The 21,486-nt window shown below is 39.1% G+C and overlaps 1 protein-coding gene across 1 annotated transcript; it reads right to left on the reverse strand.

The window, feature by feature from the left end:
- Window positions 1–380: 380 nt before the first annotated feature.
- Window positions 381–11,780, reverse strand: cyb5r4 (cytochrome b5 reductase 4). Its single transcript, XM_019880106.1, has 15 exons — window positions 11,304–11,780; window positions 11,043–11,196; window positions 10,228–10,328; window positions 9,938–10,022; window positions 7,751–7,829; window positions 7,601–7,658; window positions 6,952–7,045; window positions 6,709–6,741; window positions 6,265–6,387; window positions 5,479–5,619; window positions 4,678–4,824; window positions 3,151–3,301; window positions 2,031–2,117; window positions 1,273–1,434; window positions 381–830 (listed from the first exon to the last, which is right to left on the reverse strand). Exons 1-15 carry the CDS (start codon window positions 11,376–11,378, stop codon window positions 776–778), a joined length of 1,545 nt encoding a protein of 514 aa, XP_019735665.1. The 5' UTR covers window positions 11,379–11,780; the 3' UTR covers window positions 381–775.
- Between the last annotated feature and the right edge of the window lie 9,706 nt (window positions 11,781–21,486).

Consider the following 21,486-nt stretch of genomic DNA (forward strand, 5'->3'; position numbering starts at 1 on the left):
TTTTTTTTTTTTTTTGCATTTGGCCTACTTTATATTGCTCTGTTCAAAAATTAAATAAACATTGTTCATTTGTAATTTTTCATGGTCTTATGTCTGCAGTGCATGATTTACGTTACAGTGTATTTCCCCCCATAATGGCATTGTCCATGGCATTATGGGGAAAAAAAAAGAACTTCAATCTTCTATTTATATCAATACGTTTGAAAAGGAAACATTTAGTATTCTTAATTTTATGGTTTTATTTTTTTTCCATAAGACATGCGCAAGTCAATACCCTGTGGAATTATGGGAAATGCTACATTTGTAGCATTTAGCCTTCAAGTATGTATGAATGTACTTGCAAGTAGGCCCAAACGTACTTGCAATTAGGTTCGAACATATTTATGGGTCCGTTCAAACATATTTGCAAGTACATTTGAACATACGTGTGAGTACACTGGAACCTACTAGTAGGTAGAAAGTAGGTCCAAACGTACTCATAAGTAAATCTGAATGTATTTGCCATACAAAATATTTTTACTCAGTAGAAAACAATACTCTGTGGGTCTTGGAGAAAAAAAAATAAATAGTCAAAATGCTCTAAAACGGCTGGCAACGTGGGGTTGGCTGCTCTGAAAGCAGCTGGCAGTGAAAGAGTGTATATCATCACAACTTTGGTGCATAGAATGTCCTCTTCTCACACACACTGTAAATGTACGGTATAAATTAAAGTGAAGTCTGACTGCCACTTGAAGGCACGCTCAGTCTTTGCAGGTTTGCAGCAGAGCAGAGCACGTCAGCCCTGGAAGGCGTGGATCTCCTCTTCACTAAAACCTTGCTGCTTGACCAACCTGACAGATGAAAAGTAAAATCAGGTTCATCTCTTGCATGTCGGTTTGACCATCACATATTTCATCTTTCCCCAAACAATATCAATGACATTATTCTCAGTTTTCCATCAGTGTGCTACAACTAGCCAACAAAGAACATGTAGCTTGCAATCTGCCCCGTCCTGTGCTGCGTCTTGTGTTAAAGCTCTTATAAACTACAGTTGCTCTTATACCAACATTCCCCACAAGTTTGAAGGACATCAATGGGAATTAAGAAAAGCACCACTTTGGGCTCCCCACATCGGGCCGAGATTCAAAGACATTGAAGAACAAACCAACAAAGTGGTGGTAGGAATCTATCAGCCATGAAAATCTTCCCAGGAGAGGTCGACTCGCCAGATAATCACAAAATAACCCAGGATGTCATCCAAATAATTTGTCTTCCCCCCCTAGTTTTACATACCTGATTGTCTGTTCAGTAAAGAGCGTGGGGCCACATACACAAACATAGCACTTTGAGCCCTGCGGCCTACTTAGAAAATCCTTGATGATCGTATCGTCCACGCGGCCTTTCCTGCCAGTCCAGCTTTCACATGGCTCAGAGAGGATGTGCTCCACCTGGAACCTGACGGGAGTCACATGAACACAAATATTCAGAGAATGTCATGTGAGCATGCTCCCTTCTAATCAGTGCGCAACTGTAGTAAGTGACTGCTTGAGTTGGGTGATTTGACTCCAAAATGAGATCCCAGATCCCTCATCCCCTGAAAAAAGTTTGTAACCAATTTTGATATTTTTCTTCCACCTTCAGTAGAAAGAGCAAAAAAGCAAATAATGACATTGTTCAAAACTTGGAAAAAGTGGCCCTTGAAGCAACCCACGATACTTTAAGCTTCCTCTTGTGATAGCTTTCTTTCGGTATCCCCGATGTTAGCAGGCCAGTATCAGCCCATGTATTTAAGTGAGATATTAAGTAAAATTAAAACAATTATTCATCAAATATTCAATGTCTTTCATATTGTTCATCATCATCATTTTTACATCATTTTTACTGTGCTTGCTTTCACATGAAAAGATTTCTACCCGTTATTATTTTGTGTGGGCCAAAAAAAAAAAAAAAAACCTTCAAGGGATTCTCATCACTTAAACCAACTTTCTGTCACTTCAAATCAAAAATTAGGAAACACTTCTGGTGAAGTTTTCATCAATGGGAGGGGTCACCTTTCATCCTGAGCAGTTAGTTCATCCAGTTCCCTTCGCCACAGGATGTCCTCTTCGCGCCGGTTAAAAAATAGCAACTGGGTTTTCCTGCGGACACATACAGTTGTGGTCACAACATCTTCACCATGAAGATGAATGAAATTCCTTTTGGGCTTGTTCAGGGGTGTCAAAGTCAAATGGACGGAGGGCCAGATAAAAAATTTTGCTGCAAGCCGAGGGCCGGACTGATCGAATGTTCATTGAAAATTTTAAAAATAACCACATATTGTTCATTGAACCAAATTTAATTGACTGAAAACCGAACAAATACATTCCAATATGGTCAGATAAATAAAGCAACATTTTTTTATGGCTATGTCAGTAAACTTTAATTTTCAACAGGCACAAAAAAATTTCCTTTGTATAAAAATACCCATAACATCTACAGGGTGCCATAATTATAAGTAACACTTTGTCAATGATGATTAAAAATAAGAATGTATTTTCATATATATTTATAATAAATGACCTATACTCCTACATGATTTAATTCTTTACGTTTCTGTTTCAGCTCTGAGTCTTGCTTGTCGAAGTGACCTCTTTGACAGAAAGCTTTTTCACGCATGTAAAGAAACGACGAGCTGTCGTAAATCCCGATGATTTAAAGCGACCACATAATCATTGACAACATGCATTGTATAAGTGTGCATTTAAAAGGTGCTGTGTTGTTATTAGTATTATGATTGTCACACAATAAAATGAATGATTCAAATAAATCAATGAAAACCCCCAAATGAATATGTTATTTATTCATATGATGGGGTCTATGAAAACTTTGAAAACCACAACCACATTATCGAGCAGACTTGCGAAATGCAACGGGCAAATCTATCAACTGCTTGAAATGGAATCATTTATTACAATCAAACCGAATACTTGCAGTTTAAACATTATATACAGTATGTTTCGAGAGAAATCAGTCAAGCGCTTCCGCAAAATGTGACCGATTAAGAGTTTTGAGCACAACTTCTTGAGAAGCAGTGCGACACTACTGATTGAATCATTTTCCTGACTGAAGGATTTAGAAATCAAATTCAGGATTAACATACAGTATACATGCTTGGGTGGGTTTTTTACAGACCTGATAGCGAAGCTCTCATGTAAGGCCACTCGAATAAGACGAGACATTGGAGTGAAGCCTGTTCCTGCTGCTAAAAGGTATAGGACTGTGGTATCACGAAGTGGGCGGAGACTGAAGGTACCCTCCGGACCACTAACTGATACATGGTCACCTAGAGAGTGACAGCAAACAGAGTTGAAATGAAGATCACTAAAACTGTTGGAAGCATATAAAGCGAATTCACTGAGCATTACATATGAGATGAATGTTGTTTCACAAAATTCGGCAATTAAGAGAAGGCTCTTGATGATGTCATGGTTCACATACAGCCCCCATAATTATTCGCATTCCTGTTTAAGATGTTTTCTCGAGCATCAACAAAAGGATTTTTTTTTTTCTAAATAACATAGTACCTGGACTTTTTTTTTTTAATGGAGTTTTATGGAATTATAGTAACCAGACCACAACCACAATAGAGGGCAGTAATTGTGACCCGTTTTACCGGGAAGTCAGTGATGTATGTACTATTTTGATGCCCGGAACTGATGTGCTTCTGTGTATCTGAACACGTGACCATGTTTTTTCCTTTTTATAACTGCTTAAAAAATTCAATAAAAAGTTTAATAACAAAAAAAAAATGACAAACGGGCGGCCCAGCAGCTGGCGCATGATAAACCGGCAAAATTTACTGACACGCCCACCTGTGCTATTTAAAAAGCCCACACGAGGGTCCTCCAACTATCTTGATCAGGAAATCAATACCTTTCCTCTTGTTATTACATGAACAGTGTAGATAGAATATAAGTAATTAAACAATCAAACGGTCAAGCAGACAGGTTACCTTGATGATGTTGTTGACAGCCCCCATAATTATTCGCATTCCTGTTTAAGATGTTTTCTCGAGCATCAACAAAAGGATTTTTTTTTTCTAAATAACATAGTACCTGGACTTTTTTTTTTAATGGAGTTTTATGGAATTATAGTAACCAGACCACAACCACAATAGACGAAAACTAAATAATGTAAATTGGGGCGGCAATTTACGATTATTTTAATCATGTATTGATCTCTTTTTTTTTTATCAATGAATCGGATTTTAAAAATGTCTAATTTCCATTCTTTCATTTAAAAAAAGGGCAGTCATTTAAATTGACAATGCAGAAAATGTACAAAAATTGATTCTGGTTTTGGGTACTGGTTTGATTCATAACATGTCAGAAAATAGATTAAAAAAAGTATTATTGTAAGTAAGTAAAAGCAGATTTTACAAATGTCTTTTTTGGATTAAACCCAAATACAATCAGCTTCCTTTCATGGAAGGACACGTACATTTGATAATATTTAATTCTCAAACTAATAGCGGGGCTCTGGCTTGCTTTACCGGTTAAGAGCAGCGTTAGTGTAACGACCGCAGACGCTTTCATCAACACTGATTTCAAGACGGATTTGTTTGTTGAATGAAAACAATGTGAAATCATGCAAAACATTTCAGTTTTAAGAGTAAATTCATCACTCACTCTCCCATTAGTGAAATGGCAAAAGACTGACCTATGTGTAGGCCGTTGAGATGTTGAGTCAGCAGTCCATCGGGATAAACCTTAATCATGAGGTAGAGGCCCGTTTTTTCTGAGGAGGTATCAGGGACAACTGAAAGACTCTGGTCGACTGGGGTGTATGGTCGCACCGCCTCTGTGCCTGTAAAAAGGAAAAACACTAGTACCATCTTGAAATGGGATGCAATGCTTGAAGTGCGTGTTTATCTGTTCATCGATCTCTGCGAAAGCAGATTTGAATGTCATTTTAATCGAGAGTATCTCTTAAAGATGAAGGATACGGATCATTAATTAGACACGGCAATTGAAACTTGATTTGTTCAGTGTGATGTTAACTAATGGGCATCAAAATTAAAATGAGTCCGCAAATGTTTTACTACTTTACTTTCTCCGGAAAATAAGGGGTGCAAGATCCAATTGCGCTATTGCATGAGTTATGAACATAAAATGACATTTAGATGACATTGAGTTCTGGTGATTGAGTCACACTGATCAGGAGTACAAGTAGACCAGCAACATGTTAAAAAAAAATTTTTACGATCTACAAGTGTTGAATAAAGTCACTGTCTTAAAATAATGTCCCAAGTCATATTTTGAATGGAAAAAAAAAATTCTAAAACCTCTCACGCTGCTGCCCACCTCTGATAAAATCAGCTGCCTCCTCCTTATATTACAATTAGTCTTCAACAACTAGTGCTAAAAAGTAGCTAGCATTTCTTTCAGTTATTTTCTGGAGAAAAAAAAATTGTTTGGCTACTATTTGAGCAAGGTGATGATATGATTTTTTGGGGGGTACCTTGAATGAGGGATTTAAGGTAGACGTGTTTCCCAACAGGCACATGCATGACAGTCCCACGTGGAAGTTGCAACTGAAACACACGCGTGTTATGGTTCACCTCAGTCTTCGACACCAACACACAATCCCGAAAGAAAAGAGCTGCAAAAAAAGGTGTTTCATATCCAGCGTTAGCTGATGAGATTTGAAAAACTGAGCACCACGTCTGCTACACTTCCTGTTTATCTAAAATGTATTATGTGCCATCAAAAGAGCTTTCCGGCATTGCATCTTTCACATCAAAACCGAAATCTTACTCGGTAGACTTATTTCACAGTACGAATTGGAAAGGATATGACTTCATTTTTTCCAGGATGAACAATGTAGAAGGGAAACGCAGACCAGAACGTCTGAACTTTATTTTGAGAAAAATCTAAAGCACTTGAAATTGTGGCCGTTGTGTGGCACAATTTACATTTTTGACGACTTATAAAGGTTATACTTGTAGGTTACATTAATAGTTGAAAAAGTTCTAAGATGATGACCATCATGGTCTCAGTTTTTTTATGACAAAAACCTGTCATTTTAACCTGGGTGTGTAGACTTTTTAACATCTGCTGTGCACGTTCATTCATTGTAAAATGCTTATAGATGTGAATGTGAGTGTGAATGATTGCCTCTATGATTGACTCGTGACCAGTCCAGTGTGTACCCCACCTCTTGCCTAACATCAGCTCACCCGCAAACCTAATGAGGATAAAAGAGCAATGGAAAATGTATGCATTTTTCTACAAATTTGAAGCTCACCTCTGTCTTTTTTGCTTAAAAATGTATTGTGGAATTCCAATGGTTCACCGAGACTTGACCATTTTCCTTCTGCCTGCTTGCGAATGGTCAGCTGAATCTTTCCCACGGCGAAGGCGGTGTTAACTGTTGACGAAATGGCAGTACAATGTAAGACTAAAAACAAGGCAAGCTAAGCTTAAATCGTTTACAGCTGCTGAAAATGTTTTTAGTACTCCCCCCCTCCGTGATATTGCAGTATATCATTCGCAATCCCACTCTTTGGCAGAATCGACTGTGAATGCTGTGTTTAGACTAGTAGGGCTGCATAGAGATTATTATTGTGGTGACTACACAAATATAGCCGTTTCTATTGCCTGTAGTATTCTTACATTTGTTGTTTGGTCTGAGAAGCATTTAAATGTGCTTTAGAAGCCCGTATTATTTTAGCAACTTAGGATATCTTACCTGCAATGTCTCCATCAACATTTTCTGAAAGACCTAAAACAACAGAATAAACAAGATTTCATAACATATAACAATAAGCAGATTTGATTTAATTTACTTGACTAGAACCACATATTCTAACCATACGCATTTGTAATACTGACAACGTCGACAACGCACTGAAAGAAATGACAAAACGTGTCATTGCATAGATAAAATAAATAACGAAATAAACATCCATTTTCAATTGCCATTTCTACTCACGTAAATGTACCATGTAGGACATTTTCCCAAGCAGCACTTCTACTCGTAGTACGCCAGCCTCAAGATCAACTACGGTACAGCCAGAGTTGGGTATCTAAGAGTGGTATCACAATATTGCATTGTTTAAAAAAAATACAAAATTTATTTTTTTAAGGTAGCCCATAGCCCTGGAATGACTCCAAACTTACTATTGTGTATACTGTATAATTTTTTTTTTTAAAAAAAGAATAACCAAACATTTCAATATTATGCTCCGAGCATGTGTCTGGCCCATATTAGAATTGAAATTAACCCAATGGTGAGGTTATTGTGTCCATGGTAAGAATACATGGACACCGATTGACTTTTGGCATGGCATGAGTTCAGACTGCATCCAACTCACAACTGGACTTGCCCTTCCCGGGACAGTGGTCGCCACTGTGGACAGCTCGTCAAAAGTTATTCTCTCCTACATGAACAAATCGCCCCCAAAAATACAGATGGAGGTTCTCATAATTCATCCATGAACGTGTGTAAAGAACAATGCTAAATGTGTCAATATAAAGTTACCGTACACAACATGAGTTCAGTGCATCCCAAGTAAGGCACATTTCTGCTTTTGATCTTTTAACATTATGACTCAGGCGTAATGGAGCAGATGAGCTGTTACCTTCCTTTGTGTATATATAACCAGATGAACCGTTGTTGCAGTTTGGAACCAGTCGTACCTGTACAAACAACACATAATTGGTACAGCATAAACAAAAAGATGAGTTGATGTAGTAATTTTATTTCCCTGTTGTAAATGTCTTCTTTATACCGAGGTCGAGAGTCTTTGACGGCCAGAGGAGACACTTGGTTAGAGGGGGCGAAGACTGGTTGAGGTGGTGGTATCATTGCTGAGGAGAAAAAAAAATAATTAAAAATCGGGGGTGAAGGGGGCATTATGTAAAAAAAAAAAAAAAAATCACACGGATAAAATTGTTTTCAATGACAAAATTTGCATAAGTAAGGTGCCTGCTGATTACTGTTACGGTAACTGCTTGTGCTACGTTGCGCATTTAATGTATTGCAATTCTGTATTGGAACACAACAGCTACAAATCAACCACGGGAGATCAAAAAATATGTTGGTAACAGACAGACATGAACATTCTTTAATTAATGAAGTTAATAACGCCTAACATTTCTGGCAGAAGCTGTTGGGCCCAAAATTATTCACATCCTGGCCTGGATGGGCATCTTTTAGGCAAGGAAATGAAATAAGAAAATGGAAAAAATTGTAAGACGTGAAGATTCTCAACACTTGCTCTTTTAGATTAAAATAGATGTACACTTTATAGTTGATTTGCACAGTTGTTAACAAGTCTGCCCCACAGTTCAAACGTTGAAGGTCGGAATCTCTTCCGAGGCCTTCCTGTGTGGAGTTTGTGTATGAGCTTCGCCGTGCTTATGTGGTTTTACTCCCACTACTCCAGCTTCCTCCAACATTTGCCCAAAAATGTATGTTAGGTTAACTGAAGACTGAGTTGCACACAATTTTCAAAGTGGTTGTGGGTCATCCTGCTTTTAGCTAGCAACCAGTCAGTCCACGGTACAGCCCGCCTCTCGGCCAAAGTCAGCTGGGATTGGTTCAGCGCGCGCAACCCTACTCACAATAAACAGTGTAGAAAAATGAACGTATAAAAAGATAGAAATGCGCTCGCTTATGCTCGAAGTAACCGGCATCGATTAGATTTCAGCAAAAGATTGTTTCCTCAAAATTGTACATCAGAGATATGAATCATTTTCAATCTGTAAAAAATCTATCAAAACAGCAAGTATTTAAATGACTATTGCTCACAATATTTCTTTCTACATTTGTTGTGCCTTTTCCAGCTAAAAGAATCTCATTTTAAATTAAAGTTCAATTTAACTTGGCCATGTGTATACATAATGTTGGGCAATATAGTGAGGAAGTTGCCAATACTTCAAATAATAGTTCAGACCGACATATGTTTGGTGTTGTAATTTGAAGTTTGGTCACACACACATTGGTCTTTGCCTATGTCATTAGTTTTTATGCTTTTAATTTCCAATGGGCAATGATCTTGGTTACCAGTATTGTGTCCATTTTCACTCTGTTTTGTCAGACAAGTGACTCATTGAATTAGTTCGTAACCTTCTGGGTTAGAAAAACAATATTTCATTGGTTTTGTCATGATGTCAAAAAACCAAAAGGATGAAACCAAAATTACAGCAAGGTTGCGTCACCTCATGGGGAAGTTGCATATTATAGTTTCATCGACTCTTCACTCCCTTAACAACAAAAAAAAAAGTTTCTTACATGTCCTAAAGTAGAAGTCAAGTTGAAAATTTTTCTATCACGTGACCAAACCCAGAAAACAGTTTTGCCCTGACCGTGGCTGGATGATACGGCTGAAAAGTGTATCGTGATATAAGTATTTCATATTGATCAATCTAGATAATTATTGACTTTTTTTAACTACTCAAAACAAATACGAAATCCGGAAGCGGCTGTGCTCAAACACATTTTTGTGCTCAAAATCACCTCATATGTGCTTGTAATAGTGGCACAAATCTAACGCCACCCTGCAGTCTCTGCCTACAACATGCACAATGTCGGGGTTGTCATTATGCTTCCGGATATTTTTTTTCTATCAAACAATTTATCGAGGGTGTTTTCAATTGATAGTGATCATGCATCTATCGCGATACAAATTGATAATGAACTAGCCCAGCCAGATACGTGATGTATGCCATGTGAGCCAAAGGCACTTTGAAGTCACTTCCTGTCGACGACAGCGCAGTCAAATGTCAAATTGGCTGCGCCCATCGATGGCTTACAACTGGAGGATTGATCTGCTTAATTCCTATTCTACCAACACATTTGCAATCATAAAACTGTGTTCAGACTAGTGGGGGTACATAGAACAAAAAGGACACGTATTATCATTGTAAATGTGTATTTTTTTTCTCAATAAATCCCCCAACTGTATTGAAAATACCTTTAATTGCTGTGTTGGGCTTTGTAGCCATCCTGCCCACGAGACACTCTTTCAACATGGACTCATAGTTGACCCACCGATGGACCTGTGGACAAGTAGAACACAGTAATGTAGAGTCTAATCGGCAACAGTTTAGATTTGAAGTCAAAGTGAAGCCCCAAGTACCAACTATGGTCTTTAAAACATGTTTAGCTAAAGCCAGGTACTAAATACATGAAGGTGTACTGTATACTGTTTATACCGTGCCACTTTAAATGGAAACGTTAGGACTCAGTGTACAAAGTCCACACCTGGTCAAAGAGGTCAGTGCCATCAATGCCTGCTGCCTTCATCAGCTCATCTTCTCCACCAGGGTGGTAATCCATGTAGGGAGTGACATTATACACCATACCTACAAACATCATTTGTTCACTCAGGTATCAGTGTCCTCAGTTGAAAGTCAAAAATATCAGCCAACACAGCTTGTTAAGTGTCAACGTTAAACGATTCTACAAAGCAGTACAAGTAGTTTGTGTGCTGGTTTTCTGATTATTTTTTCACGCAAATGTTTTGAAATACTTTGATCAATTGTGTCGCTATGGCTCTTATATGCATTAGGTGTGCTGTAACTTAAATATTGAGTTTGGCGTTATTTGAAATAAAATCAGAAAACAACTAATTGTACGTGGGGAAGCAGTAATTGACAAGAAAACACTAAATGAGTGGGAACAAAAGTAACATCAACAAGTATAATATACTAATAGAAAGATAGATAGATAGATAGATAGATAGATAGATATTTAAAGGCAATTGTATCAAAAACAAACGAAAATGTATATACACTTCTGACGTTAATATAATTTGTGTTACGGCAAACACTACATGTTACTGATATGCTACAGCAGTGGTCAGCTTTATAGCCTACAGAGAGAAGTTGGGTTCACGCTGGGTGCCATGCCCAATACCATGGCATCTCAACTGTAAGCAGGACATGACCCCTAGCCACAGCGTCTGGTAAACAAAAAAAGGTTAATGTCAACCCTTGGTTGTGAGCGCCTGTCAGTCTGACAAGAGTCCACAAGCATCCGCAAGTTGACATCTCTTGTGAAAGCCGGGAAATGCTTACCTCGTATACAAGTCCAGCAGTCATTCCTTGTGTTGTGTTTCTGCAATTCTTCATGGGTAACCTCAATTAGGCGCCCCCTCAACCCGGTTAGATCTTTTCCACTTTTGGAGTATCGAATCCAGTCCATAAGACTGTGGCCTGGCTTCAAGGCAACCTACAATTTAAAGGACAACCATACATTTAAGGACACATGATCATTATTCAGTCTTTCCAATAAATTGGTACGATCCCAAATAATTGTATTAATTGTGTTTTTCTTACCTTGGTCCTCCCCGACTGGCCGACCCGCTGTTGGGAACTGGGTGCAGGGAACGACTGAGTTGGAATATTCAACATTTTGCGAATGCGTCGCAGGCACCACGACTTTCGAAGAAAATCTACTTGAAGAAACCAACGTTACCTCACACAGCATTAAGAAAAAACCTAAAACGCGGTCAACCTTGATGCGAGACTAATTTGTGACTCGCAAAACTGCCTCCCTTCTAACACATCTGTCAACACTGTTGCGCAATGCCACTGGGCTACAATGCTATGCTAAGGTAGATCATGAGCTCAGATAAGCAAAATATGAAGCGTCTTTAGAATATAACTCCGCAGCTACCTACTACGTAATGCGCGACATGAAAAATCCGCTTACGAAACACAATGACATAGTCAATGAGCAAATTTACTACAACTACATTGTTCGACGCATGTTACATCCCTATATGTCATCAAACTGCGACGGAACTTGGACAATGTGTGGTGCTCATCTTCCCCTATTTTAGGAACTGGGAGGTCTTATTTGCTGTCTTTTGGGGGGAAAAAAAAGTACCCCGAGTTCACTGACAGACTTTAATGTGACGTCACTAGACAATGGCGACGCCATGGAGGCACAGACCACGAATGACGAAATATAATTGACAAGATTATAAACATTTACATATATTTGTTATTAATTTAGTTGGTTGAAATAACTTGTGTTAACACAACGTGATTTGTACTGACTGCATGATGACGTGCCGTTATCTCTGCATGAAGTTTTTGGCTGAAATGATTTGAATATAAGATATTACTTTATTCATATAAATTACGAAAATTATGAAGAAGGTTTTCTGGAGTTCAAAATGTAAACGATTTATCAGACTGAGTCATCTTTCTTGTTTACATTTGCCTCGAACGCTTGAGGTCGGAACTGGGAAGATAAGCGGTGGATAAATCCGGCTTCCCACCTTCTTCGAATACAGCATAAACGTGTGGTTTCTGATCATATCTCATTTCTTTATGTATACCTCCTAGGTCCTACATCCTCGACTCCTGCCTAGTGTGGGCTTGCATTTGCCCCCAAACTATGTTGTCAAGGGAGGAAAAGTACAATAAAGGAGCGAGGAAGGGGCCAATGTTTGGATTCATCTCCAACATTGCTGCACGCGGTGACGGCCATTAAAGATGACGTCAGGGCATTGCCAGAGACACACAACATATGTACAGTACTGCATTGTACTGTATTTCTGTATTTTCCACACAATATCGCGGTTTCCTACATTAATAGTACATAACTTACCGTAAAAGAAAGTGGTCAGAAATATGCTGAAAAATGAACCTTGGTCATCCGACTCGCTGTCACAGTCAGAATCGTCATCATCCTCTGAATCTTTGGATTTTTCAACAGACATTGTACACGCCTGGTAGCCGTCTCAGAGCTGCCTTTTTAAAATTTGCAACACATCAACCCTTTGACGCCAATGAACGAACCGAAGTCTGTCACTGAAAAGCTAATCTGTTAAATGGATTACTGTACTGCAATGTCAAAATGAAAGACTCCACACTTGATTGGAGGTTTTGGGCCAATAATCAGTTCCCAACTTTCGTCTAATAATTTTAAATTCCGTACTTGAATGTATTGTCAGCCTTATTACCAGATATTTAATATTCACAGATAGATAGATATATAGATAACGTTTCAGGTTACATATTCATTCATTCATAATACTGTACTGTATAATTAATAAAGTATTCAAGGCCTGATAAACTCAAGTTCGATCAAAGGTAAATTTTTCATTGCATGATTTATTTGGTGTTTGCAAGACCTGTCACCTTAATCACAGTAACAGGGTTGCAGGTAACAGGATTCTTCACTATTCTACTCCTTTATTTAGTGAGACATTTTATCACTCGATCGAGGCTCATGGGTGCCTTTTTTAATTACAATCGCGGTGAAGGTATTTTTTTTTTGATGTACTGTTTAAATCGCCCAGCAGAGGGTCTCAGCGCTACACTTCAAATTAGGCAGTGCGTCTATCTGTCTTGTGTATTTTTGTGCTCTGATATGTGGACGGTTTGTACATTTCTATTTGCACGGAACATCTATCTGTATGCCATTGTGTAAAGGTGTTAATATGGAAACACACTTGGAACTGTTTACTTTTATTGAGTCTCAACCAACATCATACTTTTTGCAATATTATTATATGCATATGCATAGTGTACTTAAAAATGTACATGTGAGTACATTTAACAAAAACTGTTTTCAGTGTGGGATAGATAGATTAATTTTCCTTCATTGGTCGACAAAATGCTTATCCATTTCCGTTTAAGTCAGTCAATGTGCTCTTTGGCAAACTGTGACCTCTTCAACTCATGTCCTTTTTAAATTATAGGGACTTTGTGAGAGCTTCTTTCTGAGTGGCTTCACACAGATGTCAGACTTGCAGACAACTTCACATGGTATTTTAAACTCCCAAAGATAATCATTGGCTCGTTTTTGCCATGCTGACTATTCTGCGATCCCTTCGAAAGGTGGGCTCACACTTTCTCCATGCCTCTGTTTTGCTTTCCATTTTTAAAGCATGAGAGATGATTGTAGCCACACACCCCGTCATTTTCTACATTTCCCCTCCCCAATCAATGTTTTAAGGAAAGTAATTTGCTATTCTAGCTATTCTAAACATCGTCTAATCGGGCCTGGTGATGATGGAAAAAATAAAATAAATAATTGAGATTATTTGGGGAATATTTGAAGGATTATCACTCCCAGACCTCGATGTTAATTTTAGCCTGTCAACAAGATTTCCCATTCAATGCAAGCAGTGGCAATGTTTCTAAAATAAAGTATGTCTTATTTTACAGTGTGTAATTCTTTTTGCCGTGTGTTTAATTTTACAGTCAACTACATCTGGGGTGTTATTTAACATAGTTTTAACCTTCTTTTACCCTGTTAGCAAATGCTCTCCAGCTCTACTCCAAACTCATGCAGGTTCACATGTGTCCTGCTGCCTTTACTGACCATTGAGTGTAAAATTATTCAGCTCCCCCAGCCAAACAATCAAGTGCTACTGTCAGTTTATTAAGAAATTATTGCACTCTTCTAGGGGACTAATGGGGAAATAAATGTTTTGCTCCTTGAAACTGTGGTGGGAGATGGGAAAACCCCAGATATGTGTGTTCTGTCAGCAGTGTCCATCTCACTCCACTGGTCAAATAAAAACAGCTATTCAACCTCTGGAGCTAAGCATAAGAAGTTTGAAGAAAGGCTAACAAAAACTATTTCAAACCCTGGCACCAACCAGCTTCTAAGGGAAAAAAGCAGCTTAAATTAAACTCCCGCTTGCGGGAAAGAGTGAAAAAAAGCGCTTGTCTGACCATGCTTACTTCACCTTAATGACATGAATGCTCCAAGTGCCTTCTTCGTCAACCTGGAGAAGACGGTAGCTCAAGGTAAACAGATGAGCTGCCTGGAGTTTACCAGGAGGCGGAGAGATCAGGAATGAGGAGGAATCATGCAGCAGACTGCTAGAGAGGAGAGCAGAACACCAGGTGGCCCTCCTCAGCTGAAGCAGCAGCCCGAAAACGTTGACTCTGGATGAGTTAACTGCAGCAGTCCAGCAGATGGCATGGGATGCACATCGAGGATTGTCTTCAGATTTCGACAAGCATTTCTGACACATCATCAGAGCCAACCTGCGGGCCATTTTTCTGAGGTGTTTCGGGACAGCATCCCTGCCTGTCTCCTCTCTGGACTGAAGCTGGAGAAAAAGGCTGTTACAGGATGCGAGGGAGCAAAAAAATACTCTTATTCCTCTATCTTGTTTTTCCTAAAAACTGAAAATTGGCTTTCACTTTTATTTCTAAAATGCATTTTAAAGATTAAACACTGCGATTCCATTTTTCCTCAATTTGTCTTTCAATTTTTCTTTGCTAAGTTTTACGCCTCTGACGACATATTCGACCACTCAAGTAAAGTTAGAGCAGAGGTGGACCACAAACGCTGCTGTGGTGATGTCTACATTGACCAACTGGTTTAGAGGAGGACCCACCTCTCCGAATGCACCGCAGCTCTTCATCTTATTAAATGGACTCTTACATTATTCCAACAAACATTGTTTGGCACCATATGGTGTCCAATGTTGCCCACTCAGGATTCCACAAGATAAGAATAAGAAACCTTGAGAAGGGGCCGCAGATGGGGGTATCCCTCATTCCAGGACTCCATTCCAGCCTGTTCATTCGTGGAATGAGGGATTTCCACATCTGCAACACCGTCTCAAGGCTTCTTTTTTTTTTTCCCCCAGATGGATTTTTTTTTTTACATTTTCCTTGCCCTCCTCTGGGGCTAATATCAGGGGATGCCTTTAATATTTGTCAATTTGTGAAGCCCTTTGAGACTATTTTGTGATTGGGGCTATATAAATATCCCTGGAGAACCCAAGAACCATTTTCTTCTTTGGAAAATGATGAATTATACATTAAATGACTGCTATATGTTCACTGAACACCAAAATATATGTTTTTTCAAATATTAAATGCTTTAATCCTAATTTAGGATTAGGGCCAGATTTGACCCTTTGGGATTTAAGGGTAGCATTTGAGTAGCAGGATTTATAGGGGCCAAATTTGACCCCGTGGGTTCTCCAGGGTTAAATTTGACTTGATTCGACATATTTGGCATTCATCCTCTTCTCCGCATCCACGCTAACCTGAGCCATGTTTTTTTTAAATTAAATGTGGTTTTCCGTTTAACCTTGTGTGTCCTAATCTTAATCTTGTTATAATTGTTTGTTGCCTTCCCTTTCCACCCACTGCTTTCATCCCTCCCACTGCTATATTTGATAAAGATGCCACCCCGTGTGACCTCCACTCTGAAGCTTTTGCCATTTGGTCTTGATTTAGTTTTGTACGTAGGCTTTAACGTCACCCGAGCCGAAGAATATTTCTACCGCTTCCTCAACTGCACCAGTACTTGGGGTTCCATTTAGTTTACTTTAACACACAAAATTATCAGGTGTGCTGGCGATGTGTCAAAGAAAGTGGCGCCAGTCCAACATCCACAGCATGTCGCAAAGCTGTTTGCCAAATGTCCAAACACGTAAACGAGGCTTCCTCCAAGCACGAAAATCATGAAGTGCCAGTTTTTTTATACTCAAGCGCTCTTAAGCACAGTCCAACCAAGTCCCCCCGTTGTAATGACCGTGTGGAAATTATCTGCACCACATTTATCAAAATCTTCCCCTCCACTCGCAGGTGGCCCGTGAAGGTGCTCAGAAAGCCTTGGCCAGCGCTGGCCACCACATATCTCTGCCTCTGAGTCTGGGCCTGTGAAGCCCTTTTGAGACCTTTTTTATGATTCAGGGCTCTACAAATAAACTTGACTTGACAATCCTCCTGGATTTTGTCAGGAATCAGACTCAGTTGCTATCATGTGGCAAATTTAACACAGAGATGATTCTTGTCATCGCATTACCCCCCCCCCCCGCAGCTCCATTGTCCGATGCTGTAAATTTCAACATCAAGGAAGGTTGACACGTGATTTTTCGACATCCCCGAACCTGTCCTAATGACGACTACTTATCTTAGCACTCACACCCACTTGTAGAGTACGATTAATGGCTTATTATGTCGAATCACTCGTTCAGATTAGACTACGGTCCACCACCCACCTGTCACCACACCTGACCTCTGACCTCATTCTCCATTGCCTTGGAAACCTCTTCTGTCGGGATGGAAAGAAGGGTGGGGAGAAGCAAGAGGGAGATTTATGGGTTTGGTATTCCAAGCCAATCTCATGGCTGCTTATGATCCATGAATAGAAAGTGAGTCCGCGTCTGGATACCCCCCGACGCCAGACCCCACCCCACATCCCTTGCGGTCTCTTCTTTCTTTGCTTGTGTACCCTTGCGCTTCTCTGTTGCTTCTCCCTGTTTACTTTCTCTTTGCTTGTTTTGTCTGTTGATGTGCCAGACAGATGGCATGCACACGAAAAGGTTTCTCTGAAGTTTGGAACACATCGCTGACCCTAATACATTAAACTAACAAAGGAAACAAGTGATAGTTTGATGAAGGTATTCTTTGAGGGAATAGATCACCTTGTGAATTACATTCATACATCACAGTACAACATTTATGCTCACATGATGAACATCAGAGTTTCAGCGAGAACAAGCGATTTCTTTTTTTTTCTTCAGAAAATTCAGCACGACAGTATTTTATTTTCTGCGCGGTGAAACCCATTTGAGGGTTTTCAAAGGCTTTAATTTGGGTAGCACAAGTGATTTCCAGTGTAATGGATGTACTATTGTGATATTTCTCAGGTTCTGATTGAAATTTTAGCTTCCTGAAATCATGACTGCAGTTCTGAAGTCTACCTCATCCATTCTCTGAAAAAAAAAAAAAACATGTAATGCAGGCAATGGTTTAATTAATAGTTTTGCGTTGTCAACTGTCATACAAGTCAAAGTGTACAGTAAGTTAACCGCTATTCATAATGAAGAGAATGAAACAATAATATACCGTATTCCCCTCCATCTTTGATGACGCTAACAAATTCAGTGTTCGCATGCAGAGGGAAGGTGAAGTTTTTTTGCTCAGCGTTTTCAAGTGAGCTATTACATTTCACGATTTTTTTGTTTTAAATCGTCTTCTTAAAGTTTTAGCTCCAGAACACAAAGACAATGACCATTTTTAGTAAATTTGCTTTCATACACCACCACAAGTGATTGGAAATAAAATGATCAAAATGTGATTGTATACTTTCGGCTTTAATTTATGAGGCTTCTCAATTATGTTTTTAACATTTAGGAATATCTATTTTATGCAGAATACAAAGCACATCCATCCAAGGCTAAAAACTTTTTAGATGACCCACAATTGGTTGTTGACCAGGTGAAGTTAATTCCCATGTTACCTGAAGTCAAATGGAGCAGAAAAAAAGTCAGGAATTGATCCATGTACTGTATTTTTCTCCTGTTTGACTACAAAAGAGCCAACGCAAGTGCATAAAACCATGAATCGGAAAACACTTATTGGCGGTATACATTTTGGGGGTTAAGGAAAAAAAACAAAAAGATGGAAAGAAAAGATGGGTTAGTATTTACAACGAATGGGCATGAGAGAACAACACATTTGACAATACCCGGTCATTAATGTTAATCATTACCGTATATACGGTTATTTACTGCATTGTACCGGTAAAAAGGGCTTTAATTCCTCAATTGTAATTGCCAAACTTTAGTGGACACAAATGACTGGAAGGTCAAAGTCCCTTCAATCACCATATAGCTTATCCTATTTGAAATTATTGGGGTGTCTTATGAAGGCAAAATCATAAAAAAATAAAAATAAAAAAAAATAGACAATAACTTGATTTTACGGTTTATAAAAAGGGGGCACAATCAATATTTACCGCAATCACTTTCTACAGAACTAGCTGAAACAAGTAAGATATTTCTTTTGCACGGTGTAAGCACACAAAACAAGCACACATGCATTTGTGCAGCTCTATCTGAGATTAACAGTAACAGAGAAGTGTTGACAACAGCCTTCTTGGTAAATACCGAGTTTGGCTTGGCAGGCTTTTTTTTTTCCCCAGCTTGCAATGGACTAATGTTCAATTATCCAGATGGGCTGGTTTTATCGGAATCATTTGGTAAACAGCTTTCATATGTTCAGCTATGTTGCAACCCGTTCACACATAAAAAGGGATGCTGAATTATTTTTCTCCGTGTGTGCTATCTGACATAGTCTGCAAAATATTTCCAGCATTGACAAAAATGATTTGTTCATGCAATTACAGTTCACTGTAATAGTCAAGACTCGTGAATAATCTGGCGCAGTCAGGCTATTGTTAATTGCTTCAATATTACAATGGCAGGCCCACCTGAACCCCTTGGATAATTTGTTCATCACGAGAAATAATTACACACTCACTTTGAAGTTTGCTGCACTTGTCGATAAATACTGAAGTGAAGTGTCATTTGATTACAGTAATGTTACAAGAGAAAAGCAGAAAATGCTTTTACAGGTCAACTGTTGAAAAAGTAAATGAGAAGGCAAAGATGTTGGAATGGCTATTGGTTTTTCCAGAGTTCTGGAAGCACGTGAGTCCTCGAGTGGCAGGATGTGTACCAATGTTTATGTCATAGTCCGAACTCTACTTCAAGTCTGCTTTTGTCCCCTTTGCTGCAACTGTTGTGGACTAACAATCACTGCACATACGTTGTATCTATAAGCACCTTTGGAAACCCTCAAGGACACTTTACATCCTCTCTCAAAGTCAAGGCCCGGGGGCCAGATCTGGCCCGCCACATCATTTTATGTGGCCCGTGAAAGCAAATCAAACATGGCAACTTCCATGATGCTTGCTAAAATATGTACCAAAATTGAAAATCTTCATATGTAATAAATAAGAAAGATTCATAAGCATGTTGTTGTTGCCAAACACCTCATTACAGTAACCTTAAACAAGAGTTGAATAAACTGTTATTCTTGACTTCTTTATATGATTTCAGTCATCATGGCCCTCCAAGGGAAATGGTAACTAAAATGTGGCCTGCGACGAAAATGGGTTTGACACTCCTGCTGTACATCAATAAAATGTCAATTAAAACCAGTTATTCAGTAGAAGCTACACATTTAATAAGCACAGTTTTGGTGCCTGGTAGAAAATTTATTTGGCAATCCGATAGAGCGAAGGTCGTGAAACACAATTGTTTTGTGCATTTTATAGTGGGCGGAGCAATGACCAACGACGGATGGACTGATAATGATGGACTGGCTGACGGTCCAAAAAAAGGCGGTGGCGAACTGTTATCTTGTGATGACAGAAATGCGGTTGAAATAACAATGACGGAGTAGTGACTGACGATTACAGTTTAGGTTCGGCTTGAAATAATGACAGACTGACGGAGACGGATGGGTGCTCCAGTTGAATGGCGAATGACAGTGCGTTTAAAACTTAGGGAAGTAGCCTATACCTGAAACTCTTCTGGGAGAGGCCATCACGAATTAAATGACCTGGATGCACGAAAATTGAAGTTTTGTCATGGCTGATATGGCACAAATCGTGACGCTGACTGGATCTAAGTGAGCCCTTGGATCATTCAGAAGCTCCAACATTGCAGCGCATAATTGATGATATGTTGTGATCATTTTTGTTGCCATTTCAAAAATGTTTACATGAGCGGAATAAGTCTTCCTGTGTCCTCTCATTTTACCTGCGCTACAATGACACCACTCTGCGCGCTGGTTTGCACCTAACTTTCAAACGAGATGTCTAAATCCACGAGAATTCATCTTAGATTGAGAAATCACATTGCGCATGCTAAATTCATATGTTTTGCTGGTGTCGGCTTGGAACCTCTGATCTCACATTTTGGAAAATGTAAACATTTTGGACAAATCTATATTATTGGTCAGTCCACACGTGTGGGTGTTATTATTATGATTATTATTTTTTTTTTACAAATGAGTGCCCACTCTAAAGTGTTGAAATTGGCTTGCTGTCTTTGACGATGCAATGTTCATGTTTGAACAATCATGCTGTTTTGTGGGTCTCCTGAAAAGTGACGATTTTGAAAGGATGAGGATTCCGCCTGAGGCTCGCAATATACTCCTCCCACAAGGTGTAAACTGTACAGCAATTCAGTGAATAGATATCTGTGCAGTTCAGGGAATTTTGCATGTCTAAGAGCTACAGCTGCACATCTTCATGGTGTGAATCTGAGGTGTTATCACTACTAATGTGATGAAAACTTTAATTATCGCGGGTCGGGGGAAGTGGTTTGCGTGAGTTTTTGTGTGTGTGACAATGATTAAAGAAAAAAAAAAACTGTATGCCACATCTGCATAATGTACAGTATGTGTCAACTATATTGGGGAATGGTAGGGTTTTGCATTTGTTTGACAGGGCCATCTCTTCCTAAGCGCATTACCTTGTTAATATATTAGTGTTCAGAATTGATTACTTGGTTAATCCGATCACAGAGGCTGCGATTGATCCCTCAGCAAGCAGCGACACAATAAGCACTTTAAGCAAAGAGACGCTCAATAACTCTTTCACAATTGGCTCTCACACAGCTTAATTGGCTGAAACAAGCCAAACATTTCGGTTTCACTTCCAACGTGAGATCAATGGAGGAAATGAGGACTGAATTTTGAGTACTTTCTTAACAAGCTCAGCTCAGTGTTATTT

This window comes from Hippocampus comes, unplaced genomic scaffold, assembly GCF_001891065.2.
Source record: "Hippocampus comes isolate QL1 unplaced genomic scaffold, H_comes_QL1_v1.1 scaffold135, whole genome shotgun sequence".
NCBI classification, from domain to species: domain Eukaryota; kingdom Metazoa; phylum Chordata; class Actinopteri; order Syngnathiformes; family Syngnathidae; genus Hippocampus; species Hippocampus comes.